The 19,630-nt window shown below is 40.5% G+C and overlaps 1 protein-coding gene across 3 annotated transcripts in view; it reads left to right on the plus strand.

The window, feature by feature from the left end:
• TTC17 (tetratricopeptide repeat domain 17) overlaps positions 1-19,630 on the plus strand; it is a 116,640-nt gene that overhangs the window by 86,757 nt on the left and 10,253 nt on the right. For 2 of the 3 annotated variants that reach the window (XM_077863663.1, XM_077863664.1), the window contains 3 exons: positions 719-839; positions 3,193-3,352; positions 4,251-4,334. In XM_077863663.1, the coding sequence (XP_077719789.1) occupies positions 719-839; positions 3,193-3,352; positions 4,251-4,334 (365 nt within the window). Of the gene's footprint in view, positions 1-718; positions 840-3,192; positions 3,353-4,250; positions 4,335-4,594; positions 4,879-19,630 lie in introns of those variants that run through there. The other variant, XM_077863665.1, reaches the window with a different exon arrangement.

Below are 19,630 nucleotides of genomic sequence, written 5' to 3' on the forward strand. Positions count from 1 at the left end.
TGACCTTGGGCAAGCCACTCGATCTCTCTGTGCCTTCATTTTCCTACCTGAGAAATGAGGCTGTGGATGTACAGTACGTAGCAGTGCTCTGGAAATAAATGATCACCTTTCAGTATCATCATTATTCCCCATCTGCCACTTTTCTCTCCAGCAGTAGTTCTCTACCAGGAGTCCTGTTGTCTTCCCAGGGCACAACGTGGTTCTCATCTGGGTGGAGGGCACTACTGGTCCTGTAGGGTAGAAGCCAGGGATGCTGCTAAACATCTTCTAATGCACAGAGCAGTCCCCATAACAAAGCGTTACCAGCCTCCTGTCCACACTGCCAGGATGAAGAACCCTGCTTTAGTGACACATGCCCCTTCTCAGTTGGACTTGTCTTTATAAAATCAAAATATAGAGGGGTAAAAATGAAATTCGGTAAGATGTTAACATTGAAGAATATCTTAGCTTCTACGTTGATCGGTCTTAAATCCAACGAAGGACTCGTTTATTTTTACTTCATCATCTGTCTTTAAGCACAAGACTTGATTCAGATAATCTTCTTCCCTTTGCCATGAATGACAGGATTTTAATTCTCTAGGTGGTGAAAATCCCAAAGACTAGAAGAATGACTGGCACCTCCAAGTACACCAGCCTGGGTGAAGTAATCACCAGCGTATGACACTGTGGGTTCTGTTCCTTTGCAGTTGTGTCAATTGATGACATACTTTCCTTCTAGGAAAAAAGCGTGACTACCAGAGTCTGGGATGGCCCAGCCCCGACGAGTGCCTCAAACTCCGCTGGGTAGAGCTGACTGCCATCGTGAGTACCTGGCTTGCAGTTTCTTCAAAAAACATTGAGTGAGTATCTTAAACCTCTCCCTCCTTCGTGGCATTTGTGTACCAGCGAACCCACTGGGCCTCAGTTGACTTCAGGTTGCCCTTCCTGGTCAGCAGCTGTTAGAAGAGTTGTCCTGTTTAGGCTCGGTGGTTCTGAGGCCGACCACCGGCTGCAGGTGGACGCAGCTCACTGTACTGAAATGCTGAATGTGCCCTCCTTCCTCGGTGCCTTCACCCACACTTTGTAAGCTCTCCAGAAATGTGTGACTTACTTAGTTTGATACAGAAAAACCTGTGGTTTCTCACTGACATTGTGTACTTCAAAGGGGAACCAGCGCAAACCCAGATTTACACATACCTACCAAGACACGTGCTGAGCAAGACTGCTTTTTCCTTCATGGATGCTCATTCTCTTTTGCTGGCTCCTTTTCTACCCTTTAAGAGTTCCCCAGGATTTACCTGTAAGCCTTCTTATCTTGGAATCACTCCCAGTCAGACCAACGTGCTTCCAGAACTTATATCACCACCAGTATATTGACAACTCTCAAATTTGAATCTCCAGATTGGATTTTTCTTCAGCTTCCTCAGCGCATCTGTCCAGTTATCTTCCTGGCCTCTGCCTAAATACCTGTGAGACACCTCAAGCTCAGGAAAACCAGACTCCTAATTTTTTTGTCCGCTCTTCTTCCAAAAAAATCATTGTTCTGTGTGTTTCCTGTTTCTTATTCTTAGTGGATAGTTCTAGCAGCACTTAGGCTGGAAACCTGGGAGTCATCTTTACGGATCCCTGTCCCTTAACCCTTGGACCCAGTCTGTTGCCCATTCTTACCACTTCCACCCTCTGAGTGTTTTTCAAAGCCTTTGGCTTTTCTCCATCTCTATTGCTGCCCCCTTAAACCAGATCACCATCATCTGCACTTTGATTCACTCAGGAGCCTCCTAGCTGGGCCTCATGGTTCATTCACACTTGACTCTAGTCAGGCCCTTCTCCCCACAGTACTCAGACTCCTTCCTCAAATACAAGTCAAATCTTAAAATGCTCTAATAACTTCTTATTGCTCTTTTCCATAGTCCATAAAGCCCTTCGTGATCTGCTACTACATGTCTTTATGTCCTCACCTCCACCTTCCCTCCTGTCGGGGCCATCACACCTGTGTCCCTTTGCATGCGGTGATGTTCCCTCCACCTTCTTCCCACCTGCTTCATTCACACTCATCCTTCTGCTCTTGACTTAAATCTTACATCCTCAGGGAATCCTTCACTAACCACCTCCTTCCTCCATCAGCAGAGGGGAAATGTATACAACCCCCACCCGTAGTGTACTGACAATGCACCTTGTTTGCATCTTTTATATCATCTGTAATAATTGAATCACACATTAGACCATGAACACCGTAACAGCAGGGATTGGGTATGTCTTGTAAATTATTATAGCTCTGGTGTGTGGCAGATAGTAGGCTCTGAGTAAATAATGAATGAATGTTTGCCTAATATATATGAAACCTTTAAATAGCTAGAAATAAATTTTGGCCATGCCACTTTGCCATATCAGCATATATGCTAGCATGTAACATTTAGCCTACATAGAGCAGGAAAATGACCACTTTGGGATGACAAAAAGGACTTACATCTTAAGACAGAGATGCATTGAACAGCTACATCTGTTTAAAGTTTACTATTTAGGGATGCCTGGTGGCTCAGCAGTTAAAACATCGGCCTTCGGCTCAGGGCGTGACCCCAAGGTCCCGGGATCAAGTCCCACATCGAGCTCCCTGCAGGGAGCCCGCTTCTCCTTCTGCCTGTATCTCTGCCTCTCTCTCTGTCTCTCATGAATAAATAAATAAAATCTTTAAAAAATAATCAAGTTTACTATTTAAATTTTAGGTAACTTTTTCTGTGGGGTATGCTTCTGTGCATAAAGGGGAAAGTAAAAGATAGGAACCACTTGTGGGTATTTATCACTTGTCTGTACCCTGGAAGGAGAAGTCCTAGAATAAAACCCACCTGGTTTAAATCTTCCTCAATGAGAAAACATAGCCAGTGGCAGTGACCAAACCAGACAGATGGTACATAGTAAGGAAGCAGCTTGAGTGGACTGGGAAATCACTGAGTTCAGGACTCAGATTCCAACACCGCTCCTTTGACCTGGGCTATGATCTCTGCTCATTCGTTCAACAGATAGTTATTGCTAAGCACTGGATGCTTGTAGTAAATAACATCAGACTAAATGACATCTGAAGTCTCTTCACTGTGTGATTCTGTGGTTCCAGACCGTCCTGGTAACATATTAAAGTTACAATCAGCTGATTATTAAAACTCTTGTCCCCACCCACCCAAATTTTCCATGGCTAATGGGGTAATCTCCGTTTTTCAGCATCACAGAACACATAGACTTTGCCACTCCAATACAGCAGCCAGCGATGGAGCCTCTTTGCAACGGCAATCTTCCCACGAGCATGCACACGCTGGACCACTTACACGGGGTTTCCAACCGAGCCAGCCTGCACTACACGGGTGAGAGTCAGTTAACAGAGGTGAGTGCTCAGCTTTATTCAGCCCATCTGTAGCCTTAGGCCCACAGTGATGGTGCAGGGCAGCCCAGTGCCCAGGCCGTATTCTTTTTGCCTTTTCAGCCAACTGCCATCGAGGCTTTAGGCCCGGCCTAATTTCTTTCAGGTCATGGGATTGAGTTTATGCTTTTTTTAATGGCCAGCAAATTTTAATTCTGATTAACTCCTCAAGGTAGATAGCATTCTGCTTGCCATCAGACAGGTGCTCTTGTAAGAAACATTTAGGTCGGCTTATTCATCCTGTTGGCATTCTTAAGAAGGCAAGGAAGGTGAGCAGACCCAGCGTATACCTAGCAAGCAGTATACCAAGAAGGAAAATTGGAGAAACATACCACAAATATCTAAGAATAGAGGACTTATTAAATAAATGTACAGATACAGCATAGTATATAGTGGAGCTACCAAGGAAAATGTAGTATTGACATGAAGAATTCTTCAGATTATGTGAAAATATAGGTGATAGTATGCACACTGGGATCCCATACTCTGTGAGAAGTAGTATGTGTATGCACATAGTATTTCAGAAAAATGTCTGGAAGATGAGTGTAAGATACTAACAGTGGTTGCGTCTTGGTGACAGGATTACAGATGGTTTTAATTTTCTTTATTTACTCTATTTTCTAATGTTGCTGTAGTGCCTGTGTTTTACATGTCTGTAGCTTATGTTAAGTGGGATGGGACCGAAGGGATGCTGTAATGGCTGACACGTGTCTTCAACAAAGTGTCCTTCCAGCAGGACCACAGCACATACCCCCCAGAGCAACCATTTGCTTTTGTGCTGTATTGTCCAGCTCAGCATCAGCAGTGTCACCTAGATCCTGCTCCTTTCGTTGCTCTCACCTGCCATCTTTCCCTACACCAGGTATTGCAAAACCTTGGCAAAGACCAATATCCACAGCAGTCACTCGAACAGATTGGCACGCGAATTGCCAAAGTTTTGGAAAAGGTAAGTCACCCCGTAGGAAAGCTGGAAACTACTGTCCACCTACTAACTTGCCCCAAATATTTGCCACTGAGTGACTCTTACCTCTTCCGTTAGTTACACAGCACTTGGTAGCTAAAGTGATGACATCGAATAACCCCACGCTGAAAGCTTCCATCACTTTTCCATTACTTTTTCTATCACTTGGTTAGTACTCTCTTTGGCTGCTTTGTTTACCTTCCATGATGAAACCTACCTAATCAGTCTTGCATTCTTTACTCTAGCATGGGTACCTAGAGGTGGCGGTACTGGCAGCCATGGCATCTCAGTAGATGATATAAGTCACGTGTTCCTCTGGTGTTGAAGAATATTTGGTATTTCAGATTGTGGGTGGAAAACACAACTTTAAATGTCGTCTTCTCGAAATCATGAAATAAAATACCTGCAAACGCATTTTCATACAGCCTAGAGAACATTTAACACGTTTTCTAAGAATGTTCATCTGTTTCTGTGTGATATTTATGTAATTAGGTTTTTTCTTAATTAAAGTGAATTACTTTATGGTTAACCATGTTATTAGTATATAATGTTAAAGTGGTAATATAATCTAGTGATTCAGAGAATCGATTCAGCTTCCAACACGACACGAATAGTATGGCAGGAACAGGGTAGTCCTGACAGTCTAAAAGAGAAGAAATGGGAAAGACAGAGTGACCACTGTTCCCTGTCGATTCTGAACCCCATCTGGCAATAGGTCAGCAGTTCCCCTGATGACTTGAGTTACAAGGAATATTCCTTGATAATGGCCCATTTTGGTTTCCCCGGCTGCGTTCCCTAATCTGTTTTTCAACCCTTGACCCTTCTCTCGGAATAGTCTCTTTTCCGTAGGAAAGGCCTGTGTTTGCAGTTGAAGAGCTCACTCATCTCGGTCCCACCTCTCTCTCTCCCTTGTAGTCCAAACTGGCACAACTCCTTTAAAAAACTTTGTAGACCTTCAAACCGTAAGTCACTCCAGACAGAACCCACACCCCATGTCTCTTCAAGAAGGCCCCTCTCTGCCTGGAATAGGAGTCCAGAGTGTAAATACCCTTAAGATTTTTAGATACTTTTTGTCTGAGAGAGTCTTAGATGCTTACATCTGGACTTACTTCCTTCTGAGGCAGGAGGAACAAAGGGTCCTACTGCCCTGCTTCTGGTTGGAACTTGACCCCAAGACCATAGTTTTACTAGTAACATTCTGGATTTTTTTTTCTATAACTTTAAAACCTCATGCTGATTGGGGAAACTGGCAGTTGAAAAGTTTCATTTTCGAACCCTGCAAGTCCCAGCTTGAAATTATTTTTTTTCTAGATTTCTGAACTGCACAGTTTCTTGTTTAAGTCTCTTTTAATACCCTATTTGAGAGGATTTTTCAAAAAACTCTTTGTCACTTTAGCATTCTTCCTGGAAGTCTTCCTGGCCAGATCTACAACTTTGTTAGGTATTTTTTCTATATTCCAAGATAAAGCCTCACCATTTGTTTTGTCAATAGATAAGCCTGCCCCTTCTCCCGCCTCCAACAGCAATTTCCTCCATGCTTGTTCAGCCTCCCTTAAGAGTCTCACTGCTAAAAAAAAAAAAAAAAAAAATAGTCTCACTGCTGCTCACTGGTTGTATTCAACCCAGGCCCGGAACTGACACCGCAGGTGCTAAGTTTCTATTATGACAGCAGTCCGTTCTGGATAGCAAACACTATTTCAGTTATCCAATTCTGTCTCACAAACCACCCCCAAGATTTACTGGCTTCAGACAGAACTGTTACTTGCTCAAGATTGTGCAGTCTGAGTTGGCTCAGCTGGGCATTTCTTCTGGTCTGACTTGGAGTCATTCGTGCAAGTGCAGACACGTGGAGACTTATCAGGGGCTGGCCACCAAAGAAGGTCTTACTCACAGGTCTGATACCTCAGCTGGAGTGGTTGGAATAGCTGGGCGCCGCTGGGAGTGTCTCTCTAGGTAATCTCTCCAGCAGGGTAGCTGGATCTTTCTACCTGAGGGCTCCGGGCTCCACAAGGGTGAAAGCAAAAGCCCGCAGGCCTCTTAGAGCCTGTGCATAGCCAGAATTACCAACAGCACCACTTCGGTCCAAGCAAGTGCTAGCGGCTGCTCAAAATCAAAGGCAGGGGAAACGTCCTCCATCTGCTGGTAGTGACAAAGAATGCATGGCCCATCTTTAACCCACCATGGGTCCCTTCAGGGGAGGAATGAGACTGACAGCATCTCAACAGAGATGATAGAAGCCAGAGGCCAGCGTAACAAGATCTTTAAAGCTGGAAGAAGAAAAACTGCAAGCCTAGAATTTTATGCCAGCCAAAGAGTCCTTCAGGTATTAAGGTAAAATAAAGATGAGTTCAAAGAAACGAAAATTCAGAGAATCTGGCACCAGTGGGCCTGCACTGAAATAATAATTAAAGAAAGTTCTCAGGAAAATATCCCAGATAGAAATGTCGACATGCAAGAGGGAATGAAGAACTCCAGGAACCAAAATGTAAATGAACAGTAGCTGTACAAAATCATACCTGCAGTACCCTGGGGCGCCTCACTTTTACATGGAACTAAAATTCATGGTAACAATAACAGACGATGGGAGGGAAATAAATGCAGTTTAAAAGTTCTAAGGTTTAATTGGTGTCAGCCAGTACTAGAGGTAATAATTTGCATGGGACTGTGATAAGTAAGAATACAGTTTTAAGCTCTAGGCTAACTACTAACAAAGGTTTTACAGTGTAATTTAATAGAAGGAAAATGGAATAATACAAACGTTTGATTAATCTAAAGAAAGTCAGGAAAGGAGAAGGCACATAAAAATAGAATACAAATGGTAAAATAGGAAGTATAGACCCAAGCATATCAGTAGTTAAGAAAAAAGATTTTATAATTTAAGCATTTTGTATGGAATGGATTTTTTTTTAATCCAACTGTATGCTGCTCATAAGAGAAACAGTTTCAATATTAGGTACAAAAGTATTGAAAGTGTGAAGATGGAAAATAATATGCCACAGCAAACAATAAAAAAAGGTGATACAGTGACACTCATCAGAAAACATAGTGGGACTTTGAAGCAGGAAGCACTACTAGCGCTAGAAGGGCAAAAGTGAGGAAGGTTGGTAACGGCAAAGGCTGAAGATGCCACAGAGCAATCAGAGCTCTCACGTCGCCGATGGGTGTGTAGCGTAGTGCAGACATTCTGGAAAAGTGTGGTAGACTAGTAAAAAGTTAAGCATACACTATCCAGGGATTTTACCACTAGATATTTATCACAGAGACATGAAAATACATGTCCACAAAATAAAACGCATTCACAGCAGATTTATTCATAATAGCCAAGAAACGGTGAGGCGCCAGTCAGTAGAATGGATGAAGCGTGCCATATTTACACGATGGATTCAGCTGGAGGGATCCAACGTCCATACTGATGAAGCTCACTTGCTAATAAAAGAGTGGGACACAAAAAACGTGCATAGTGTACGATTCCCAACGACATGAAATCCTAAAACAGCCAAAACTCTCTCCTGTGTTGATAGAAGTCAGATCAGTGGTTGCTTCGTGGGGGCAGAGGTTGCCTGGGAAGCAGCCTGGAAGGACTTTCTGGAGTGTTGGAAGTTATTCATGTCTTTGGTAGTCAAAAGCAAGTGTTTTACTTAAAATCTGAGCATTTCTCTCTCTATGGAAATTGTGCTTGTTTTTAAAAATGAAGGTTAAATAAAGATTTTAGACCACCAGGAGCTGAGCAATGCTACCAACAAGACTTGCACTAAAAATCACTAAAGGAATTTCTTCGGACGGAAAGAAAGCCATCCCAGATGGAAACAGGAAAGAGCAAAGAACAACAGAAAGGGTAAATATTAAATACAAATGAGTATGACCACACAGGGCAACAGCAGTAGCTTCTTCCGATAAGAAAGTGTAACAGCATCCGGTGTGTACCTCCAGAGTGAGGCCTTACGTAGTCCAGGGACCGTTCTCTGCCCACCACCCTTCCCTGCCAAGTCATAGTTCAGGTGCAAGGGAACAAGTCAAATGATATGTTGTGGGAACGAGCCTGGCTCGGATGTCCTGAGCTCCATACAAAATTGAGTATCTTTTATGAAAGCCCCTTGGGTCCTGGAAAGGGCATTGCTGTTTATAAGAACCGTGACGCTCAGAACTCAAAACTGCCTTTCTGTGAGGTGTTTACAGTTTACTTCCAGTTCTTCTCATCCAGATACAGTTTATCAACTGAGATCATTTTTACATAAACTCTCATGTTTGATAATGGCTAACATTCCCCCTTTATTAGGTTTTCAGGGAAATAGAACTAGAAGGCTAATCTAGAAACCATTTCCACTGGGGCTCACAGACCAACCTTTATGACCTTGAGTTTCTAACTTTAATACAACACCTCCGAGACTTTAGGGTACACCAGAATCACCTGCAGGGCTTCTTAGACTCAACAGATTGCTGAGCTTCCTGAGTTGGTAGGGCTTAGGGTCAGGCCTGAAAATGGACATTTCTAATAAGCTGCTGGGGTGATGCTGCTGGAACAAAGATCACATTTTCAAACTACGGCCTTAGAAAATGACAGAGGTGACAAAGCAGTGCACCCCTTTCTCATTTATTGCTCACAGAAGAACAAGGACATATCCATATCCTCTTTGCTTCTAACTTTTATTTTTTTATTTTATTTTATTTTTTTGCTTTATTTTTTGCTTTTTTATTTTAAAATAGTCCTTATCCTTTGTTATTTCTTCAAAAGCCCCTCTAGGGATCCCTGGGTGGCGCAGCGGTTTAGCGCCTGCCTTTGGCCCAGGGCATGATCCTGGAGACCCAGGCTCGAATCCCATGTCGGGCTCCCTGCATGGAGCCTGCTTCTCCCTCTGCCTGTGTCTCTGCCTCTCTCTCTGTGTGTGTGTGACTATCATAAATAAATAAATGAAAATAGCTATTTAAAAAAGCCCATCTATAATTGTCTCCCTGGGGAGTTTTTAGTTTGCACTAAGTGTCAGCAGAGGATGTTGGTCAGTCCCTGTGTTAGGGTTAAATCCATACACACCATCAGAACCCTCGGGAAGCTGCCCCAGGTTGCAACTGAGGTCACTGCCACATGTGATGCTCAGATACCTCTGTCACCCCACATGTGCACCATGCAGCTGCCACTGCCAGTGCAGCTAGTTCATGTGCCAGGTTGCCACATAGCCCGTTTGACCTCTGTGCTGGTGCAGAGTAGCTCTCCCCCTTGTCTCCCCACTTCCCCAGCTAGGGGCTCGTGGGCACCACTCCATGCTGATTAGATCTGTGGCCAACCTAGCCGCTCCACACTCTTGTCTAGTCCCGCCCCAGTCACAAACACGGAGTCCAGCTCAAGCCTCTTCCCCACTCCCTGCCAGGCATCAATGCCTGGTTTGACCCAAATGCATCAACTACCCCAAGGCAATGCCATTTTTGCCAGCCAGCCCACTTGCAGCTGTGCTTCTGGTCAGTTCCATTTCATGGACCGGTGCAGGGGGAGTGGGCAGTTTTTCTCTGCCTAAGTTTGACCCTGCTCTCATCCAGTCCCACAAGAGAAAGATTTGTCCTCTATCACACCACTGTCAAACTTCTGCGATCAGCCTCAGAGAAAGTTGGCTCCCACTGAGGCTTCAGTTCATCTGCATCCCCCTGAGCATTCTTTTATGTCACAGTGCCTGGGCCACATTGAACCAAGGATGTGAAAGTCCCTTCCGCTGCTGCTACCACTTTGCAGTATCCACTGCCAGTGGATTTAGGGCCAGTAGATAAATATTTTATACTCGCATAACTCAGCAGGGCACATGTGGGCTTGCCTTCACTCAGGAGGGTGGAATAGAAACCCAGTAAGCCAGCAGTACAGCCTTTCATGTGTTTTCCCAAGAGTCCCCCTAGCAGCCTGGCAGCAGTCCCAGAGACAGTTATCTGCCCCTTGCCCCAAGTAACAGCTCAGGGATAAGGGATCAAGACCCCGTGAGTGAGTATGGGAACAACCCTGGTTTAGAATTTCTAAGTTCCATGTCGGAACCAGTACCTTTTTCAACAGTCTCATGGGCCTAGAGTCCAAGAGTTCCATCAGCGGACAGGAAGCGTCACAGTCCTCCCAGTCCACCTGCAGTGGTCAGGTCATCTGTACCCTAACCGTGTTGCCTGGTAACATAGCTGACATGCTGCCTTTATTGGACTTCCAGGGGAACACAGCTAAAAGATTAACATGAGATTAATTTTCCTGTGAATACACATGGGCAGGGTGTTAGGCTTTAGCATTATCAGGAAAGTAGTAAAATTAAAGTCATAATTTATATTTTTAGTCTGGAATAATTTAAAGATCCATATTGGAAATTCTAGGCTAATCATTAAAAGAACAGTTAAAGAATGTATAGTTAAGGAAAAAGGGAATAATAAGCATTTGATTAATTCAGCCAAGAAGCAAGAAAGGAAGACAAAAGGAATATGATAGAAATACATGTTATATATAAAATATAAAAATGGGTACAATAAAATATAAATTGTAAAGTGATAGAGATAAGTATAATATATCAGTAGTGACAGTAAATACAAAGAACTAAGTATTCCAATTAGAGTACCAACATTATCAGGCTGGGTTAAAATACTGAACCCAATTATGTGCTGTTCACAAGTAACACACTTTAATATAAGATATTAAATGGTTGAAATTAAACAGATGGGGAAAAGATATACAAACACTAATCAAAAGAAAGCTGGCTTAACTGTACTAACATCACACGATGTGGAATTTAAGGCAAGAACCATTACTACAGATAAAGACAATTCATAATGATACAGTGGTCAGTCCACCAGGAATATAGAAAATTGTAAAACTCTGTAACCAATAGGATAATTTCAAATTATATAAGACAAGAATTAAACATCGGCAGATCTAACCAGAAACAAATAAATCTACAGTCATAATAGATACCAACCTCTCTAAGTAGATGGCAGAATTAAGCAGGCAAAAAAAAGTAAAAATATAGACCATCTTGGGATACCTGGGGGGCTCAGCAATGGAGCATCTGCCTTTGGCTCAGGGCGTGACCCCGGGGTCCCAGGATCAAGTCCCACATCAGGCTCCCCACAGGGAGCCTGCTTCTCCCTCTCCCTGTGTCTCTGCTTCTCTCTCTGTGTGCCTCATGAATAAATAAATAAAATTTTTAAATAAGATCTTTAAAAATATATATATAGACCATCTTGCTTTTTTTTTTTTTTTTAAGATTTTATTTATTTAACAGTTAAGGAGAGCCAGAGAACACAAGCCGGGGGTGGGGGCTGAGAAGAAGGCTTCCTGCTGAGCAGGGAGCCCAATGCGAGGCTCCATCCCAGGACTCCAGGATCAAGACCGGAGCCAAAGGCAGATGCTTAACCAACTGAGCCACCCAGGCACCCCAACCATCTTGCTAATAAAATAAATTTCACCTAACATTTATGTAAAGCTGCATTAAACTAACACAATTCTCATTTTAGAAAAGGCATATGGCTCAGTTGGTAGAGCATGCAACTCTTAATCTTGGATTATGAATTCAAACCCCGAGTTAGGATGGAGCCTACTTAAAATACATTTTTTAGGGCAGCCCCTGTGGCTCAGCAGTTTAGCACCTGCCTTCGGCCCAGGGTGTAATCCTAGAGACCCGAGGTCAAGTCCCATGTCGGGCTCCCTGCATGGAGCCTGCTTCTCCCTCTGCCTGTGTCTCTGCCCCTCTCTCTCTCTCTCTCTCTCTCTGTGTGTGTGTGTGTCTGTCATGAATAAATAAATAAAATCTTTAAAAAATACATTTTTAAAAAATGCACACAATTTACCAGGTTGATCATAACCTGAGTCATAAATTAAGCCTCAATTAAAATTTAAAATACTGGGGCACCTGGGTGGCTCAGCAGCTGAGCATCTGCCTGTGGCTCAGGTCATGATCTGGGGGCCCCAGGATCAAGTCCCACATCGGGCTCCCCACAGGGAGCCTGCTTCTCCCTCTACCTGTGTCTCTGCCTCTCTCCCTGTCTCTCATGAATAAATAAAATCCTTTTTAAAAATTTTAAAATACTGAAATAATTTATGATATATTTTTTTACCCCAGTGGAATTAAAAATCAGAAGCAAAAGGATAGATGGAAAATCCTCAGCGATTTTGGTGACATTAAGCAGTACATTTCTATATAACCCATGAAGAAAGCCCAAGCAAAATTAGAAAATATTTTGAAATGAGTATAGCATGTTAAAACTTGTGGGATGCAGCTAAAGCAGTGCTTGAGGAAAGTTTATAGCCTTTTTTTCTTTAAGATTTTATTTATTCATGAGAGACACAGAGAGAGGCAGAGACACAGGCAGAGGAAGAAGCAGGCTCCTGCGGGGAACCTGATGTGGGACTCGATCCCGGATCCTGGGATCACAACCTGAGCTGAAGACGGACGCTCAACCACTGAGCCACCCAGGCGTCCTGAAACTTTGTAGCTCTAAATAGGCTTATTAGTTTAAAAAAAAAAAAAAAGTTAATGATCTATGCTTTTATCTCAAAATCTAGAAAAAGAACAAATCAAAACTACACTGAGATATTTCTTGTCAATGACATTGGCAGAAATCCACAAGTTTGGTAGACTCAGTAAGGCTGTGGGGAAATTGGAACTGCTATACATACATTGGTAGTGGACATCCAAAATGGAATAACCTTTATGGAGAGAAAATTGACCGTATCTAGCAAAATTATACGTTCATTTGCCCATGTAGCCAACTTTCAGGAATCTTAGTTCTAAGATGGTAAAAAAATTAATGTAAGAAAACCTATGGATAAGGCTGTTGGTTATAGCCTCATTTGTAATAGCAGACTGGAAACAACCCAATTGTGCAACAGGAGACTGATTAAAAAGTCCTCCGCGGATGTTTATTGGGTGTGAAGGTCCACAGAATGGAGTCTTTTACAGCTGTCAAAAAGAATGAAGACAAAAAAAAAAAAAAAAGAATGAAGACGGTTTCTGTAAACTTCTATGAAATAATCTCCAGGATATACCTAGTGGGGAAAAAAGAAAAGTGGAAAACATCATTATCTCTGATTACTATTTTGCTTTTTAAACAATGGCAAGGTGGGGGATATATGTAGAGAAACATTTTAAAATGGAAGAGTAACTTTTAAAAATACTCTTAAGTGATTTTCCATTGAGGGAAGAAGGAAACTGGATCAGAAAGACTCGGCATGAAGCTAGATTTCCTTGAGTCTACATTATCTTTTCTATTTGACTTTGGAAACAAATACTCTGTGTATTTTAATAAGGCAATTCGTAATTAAAAGTAAAATTAAATGAGCCCATTCTGTATCCAGTTGGTGGTCTAACCACATCAAGGGGAATTTTCCAAGTGACTTTAAAAGATAGTTGTTTAACTATCCCCCCAATGAGATTTACTCTAAGCACAAAAGAAAACCTTATTCGTTTTCAGTAATACTATTGTTAATATTGATATTGTCCTGAGATTATAGGTGTATGCAATGCAAAATAAACGAGTAATTTTGTTGGTGATGTTGAGAACTAGAGGTTAGGTATGGGTGAAGGACAGAAAAGTGTGAGAATGAGGATGTTAAGAAAACATTTATAGTTGTGAATTAGAAATAACTGGTAAAACTTACCCATATATTTACACATTTCCTTAATTTGCTGAAAAAACTAGTATCAGTGAGTAACCCAGTATTGATAAGCACACTTGGCACCCAGATATTGATCTTTAGATACCATTTTGCACTAAAAGGAACCAGAATTCCATGGAGAAATGGCCTCTACCAAGTCTGGGAAAGCAGAGAAGCTCCCAAAGTCAACAAAGTTGTGTCAGAACTCTGAGCCAACTGGAATATGCTCCCATTGGCCAAAAATGGAACACTTTGAGCAGCAAAAATCAACAAAGCAACTGAGTGGGTGAAACACACCACATTTATAAAACTATATTAAACAATATTTATACCCTCGAATTTACCATGAAGGATGTGGTCTTGGATGATGCATGGGAACAACTTAGATTTGTTTTTGTTTTTTAATGGAAAAAGAAAATAACAAGCATGTTTCCTTCCTTTCTAAATGAACTGTACTTTGGGGTAAATGATGAGTTGATGAGAGGAAAAAAATCTCTTTACTCTTTATAGTAATATTCCAACTAGTTAACTGAAAATGATGAAATTAGCATAGTTCAGTTTTGCTGCTCCCAACTAATCTGGCAGTGATCATCACTCGCCGCTACCTCACCAGTACGCTCAGACAGGGTGTGGTACCGTTGGAAGTTCATATTACCACCTGTGAAGTGTTTGGCCACCACCCCTTCTCAGTAAGTCAAATCCGAGACATCCAAGCCTCTGACTGCCAACTAACGAGGATACAGGGGACAGAGGAGCCTGTTCAGTGGCTCCGAGGATGCCATCAGCAGAGTCCAGTCAGTGGAAAACTACAAGATAAATAATCCCATTTTTCTACAGAAATGTTAAAGATAGATGAGGATGAACCTTAGAGATCAAAGGAGACTTAAGGAATACATTAACCAATGGCAACATTATAAGAGCAAACGAACTTGTATAAGACAACCAAAGGAAAATAGGAATATTGGTGATACTAAACAATTTTCAATATTTTAAGCAAACTTTATTAATCTTACATTTTAAATGTGAGTTTCTGTCTTTTAGAGGTACACATTGGAAAATTTACTGGTGAAATTATATGAAGTCTAGGATTTGCTTCAAATTAATGTGGATGAGAGTTTAGACAAAATCAGAAGTGGGCATGAGTGGATAAGCATTGAAGCTGGATGATGAGTGCATAGAAGTTCTAACAATGTCATCTTTTGTATATACTTGAAATTTCTCATTATGAAATATTTTTAAAATGTTATTTCACAGCTGAGAAAATAGCATATCAGAAATGAGGAAGTTAAAAAAACAAATTGACATATCTTAAACTAAAAATATATTTATTTATTTAGGCCAAATATTCATGGGGTGAATTAGACTCGAATAGTGAATTGCAAGCTTTGTAAAAAATTTTACAAAAAAATTACCAAAAAAATTACCAAAAATATTACCCAAAAAAATTACCTAAAATATTATAGAGACAAGAAGATAAGTGAATCAGCAGATTCAGGAAGCATGCTGTATTCTAAGCTGGATAAATAAAAACAAATCCGTACCTAGCTACATCATAGTAAAACAGCAAAGACAAAGGTATCTTAAAAGCACCTATTTCAGTCAAGGTACTGTCAGGAAAACGGAAAGGACATCAGGTATGTATGATGTAGAAGAGTAAATAGACAATTGATTACATTGTTGTGGAAGGGTGAACAGGAGAAAAGGAAACACCTGACTGGGGTAAGCCAGTGGTGCCAACTGCTGGGCCTGTGTCCCACCCCTAGGATGAGGAGTAGGCAGTGGGGTCTTCTAAATCTAGGCATTCACAGGAGTTCTGGCAAGTGGAGCTTCTGCTTCTGAAGAGGGAACATAGCCTGACTGCGGACGGGATACAGTGAGGCTGGGCCTGGGAGTGCAGTGACACTGACAGGAGCACCACGCCAGCAGGAAGCATAGTCCCTTCTCCTCTTGCCTCCAGTCTCCTTGTGTTCACATTTGCAGACCTTAACAGGAAGCCTGCTAGCAAAGGAGAAATACGGTTTGCAGAGTTCCAGCCACAGTACCACAAAGCAGGTTATAGGATTTTGGATTTGCATCTGATCATTTAATAAATACCACAACATGAGTACATGAATGTATTCATTCAACAGATATGTAGAAAGGCCTGCTATGTGCCAAATATTTTTAAGTGCTTAGGATAGATCAGTGAAGAAAAATTTCGACAAAGATCTCTGCCCATATGGAGACAGAAAGGACAGATTACCTACAGAGGAGGGATAGTTAAAATGACAGCCTCTCTCTCATAGCAACCATCTAAGCCAGATGATAGTTTTGAAAGCATACTGGGCCCCCTAGGATTACATACCTTACCATGAGAGAAGAATAAAGACATTTAAAGGTAACTGGAAAAAGTTTATTAGCAAGAGCCCTGTCCAGAGGAACTTTTCTATATGAAAGCCAAAGAAAGATTGTCTGAGACAGAAGAAGATTTGCCAAGCAAATAAAATGATACAGGCATGCAAACCCAAACAAACATTGTCTGTAGAAAATGATAATTTGTGGGATTTTTAAGAGAAATGACTGAACTAAAATACCATGCAAAACAATATGTATCTGAGGGTGAGTTGATCTGAGTTACAGTGTTCAAAAGGCCTATTCGTGTTTAGGAGGAATGAATTAATATATCGCTTGGACTTTACATTAAATATTGAGTAAAGAATTAAGATTCATTGTTAAAAAAGAATGCACAGATCCCAAACCTTTGAGGATAAAATAATGAAGATAGGAAGAAGAGGACCCAAAAAAATCAAGAAATAGGAAAAAAGCAACATTTAAGGATCAGAACAACAGCAGCAAAAAAAGATAAGAAATAGAAGCCAAGAAGTAAACAATCTTAAAAACAATGTGTAAAAAAAAAAAAAAAAAAAAAAACAATGTGTAACAAGGAACACCTGGGTGGCTCAGTTGGTTAAGCATCTGCCTTCAGCTCAGGTCATTGTCCCAGGGGGGTAGGTCCGTGATAGAGCATCAAGCTCCCCCCCCTCAGTGGGGAGTCTGCTGCTCCCCCCGCCCCTCTCCCCACTCATGTGCTCACACACGGTCTCTCTCAAATAAAATCTTTTTAAAAATTCTGTAATGTAACAGTCACAGAATGTCAAATTGGAAATTTTTAATTCATACCTAAAACATAATATAAATGTTGAAAAAAATGGAAAAAGCTGCACCCAATACTTACTAATCAAAAGAAAGTAGGTATAGTTATATTAATTACCTAAAAACATCTATTTCAAAACAAAAAAATTTTTAGGGGCAGAAAAGGACTATGTAATGATAAAAGATTTAATTCACCAGAAAGACCAATTCTAAACTTACACATACCCAATAAAATAACTTCAAAATATATAAAGCAAAAATCATTGATCTACTGAAAAATTAACAAATACCGGGATACCTGGGGGGCTAGTAGTTGGGCGTCTGCCTTCTGCCCAGGGCATGACCCCAGGGTCCTGGGATCAAGTCCCACATCGGGTTCCCCACAGGGAACCCACTTCTCCCTCTGCCTGTGTCTCTGCCTCTGTCTGTGTCCTCATAAAGAAATAAAATATTTAAATAAATAAATAAATAAATAAATAAATAAAATCTTAAAAATTAACAGATACCAACATAAATACCTTTCCCGGGGATCCCTGGGTGGCTCAGTGGTTTGGTGCCTGCCTTCAGCCCAGGGCATGATCCTGGGGTCCCAGGATGGAGTCCCACATCTGGCTCCCTGAATGGAGCCTGCTCCTCCCTCCACCTGTGTCTCTGCCCCTCTCTCTCTCTCTCTCTCTCTTTCTGTGTCTCTGATGAATAAATAAAATATTAAAAAAATAAATAAATACCTTTCCCCACTGTTGATAAACCAATTAGTGTCTGAATCTATATTCATGAAGTGTGTTAACCTATGGTTTTCTTTTTTGGTAATACTTTGTCTAGTTTAGTTATTAGGTTAATAATCACTCTGTAGGGGATCCCTGGGTGGTACAGCGGTTTGGCGCCTGCCTTTGGCCCAGGGCGCGATCCTGGAGACCCAGGATCGAATCCCACGTCGGGCTCCTGGTGCATGGAGCCTGCTTCTCCCTCTGCCTGTGTCTCTGCCTCTCTCTCTCTCTCTCTCTCTCTCTGTGACTATCGTAAATAAAAAAAACATTTTTTTTAAAAATCACTCTGTATATTGAGAAGTGTTCCCTCCACCTTATTTTTCCGGAACAGTTTATAGAGAAGTGGTATTATTTCTTCCTTAAATATTTGATAGAATTCAGCAGTGAAGCCATCTGGGCCAGGATTGTTCTTTGTGAGAGATTTCTAACAACAAATTCAATTTCTTTAATAGACATAGTCAAATTATCTCTTCTTGAGTGAGTTTTGTTAGTTGTATCTCTAAAATTTGTCCGCTTAATCTAAGTTGTTGAATTTATTAGCATAAAGTTGGTCATAGTTTTTTTCTCATTCTGTTAAGATCTGTAGGATCTGTAGTAACATATGCTCTCGTAATTCTGGTGTTGATAGTTTGTTATCTTTTCTCTTTTATTTCCTGATCAGACTGACTAGAAATTTATTCAGTTTATTGTTCTTCTCAAAGAACCAAGAACTCAAGGTTTTTAGATCCATTGATTTTTCCCTGTTGTTTTTATCTTCTCTTTCATTTATGTCTGCTCATATCTTTATTATTTCCTGTCTTCTGCTTATTTAGGATTTAATTCACTGAGGTTTTTTTAGTTTCTTGATGTGGAAGCTTAGGTTATTGATTTGATCCCTTGCTTTTCTAAGGTAGGTCTTTAATGCTAAAAATTCCCTCTAAATTGTACTTTAAGTATATAACACAAATTTTGTCATATTTCCATCTTTATTCAGCTTAAAATAGTTTATAACTTTCCTTTTAACTTCTGTAAGTTGTTTGATCTGTAAGTTGTTAGGAGTATTTTATTTGGGTTTCCAACTATTGGGCATTTTCCAGATCTCTTTCTTTAAGTGATTTCTAATTTCATTGCAGTAAATGAACATAGTTTGTGTGACTTAAATTTTTTAAAACTTACTCATACTTGTTATATATAGATATTATATCTTAAGTATTAATTATATAATAATATATTAATATATCATATATTTATATATGTTATAGAATATAATCTGCCTTGGTACCATGTACTTCAGAAAAGAGTACTACTACTGTTAGAGTATTCTAGAGATGTCATTTAGGTCAAGTTGTTTGATAATATTGTTTGTTTCTTCTTTATTTTTACTGATTTTTTTCTTGTGTGTATTTCTTCTATCAGTTATTGAGAAGCATGTTGAAATCTACAATTCTGAATTTGTGCATATTTTATTTTCTACCAGTTTTTGATTCTTTTTTTGAGTTGTGTTGTTAGGTGCAGAAATCAATGAAACAGAAACCAAAAATAGAATGGAGATCCACAATCCAAAAATTGTTTCTTTGAAGCACTAGTTGGGCAGAATTAATCAAGAAAAAAATAAACCACAAATAACCAATATTGAGGGAAAAGGGAAGCAAAACTACAGCTAAAAAACTAAAAAGAATTAGAAAATGATACAATTAACAATTTTATGCCAGTAAATTTGAAAACCAATGTAAAAAAGACAAATTTCTATAAAAATGTAATTACCCAAATTGATTTGGGTATTATAACTCAAATAAGTT

The sequence above is a fragment of the Canis aureus genome, chromosome 21 (genome assembly GCF_053574225.1).
Source record: "Canis aureus isolate CA01 chromosome 21, VMU_Caureus_v.1.0, whole genome shotgun sequence".
Lineage (NCBI taxonomy): Eukaryota > Metazoa > Chordata > Mammalia > Carnivora > Canidae > Canis > Canis aureus.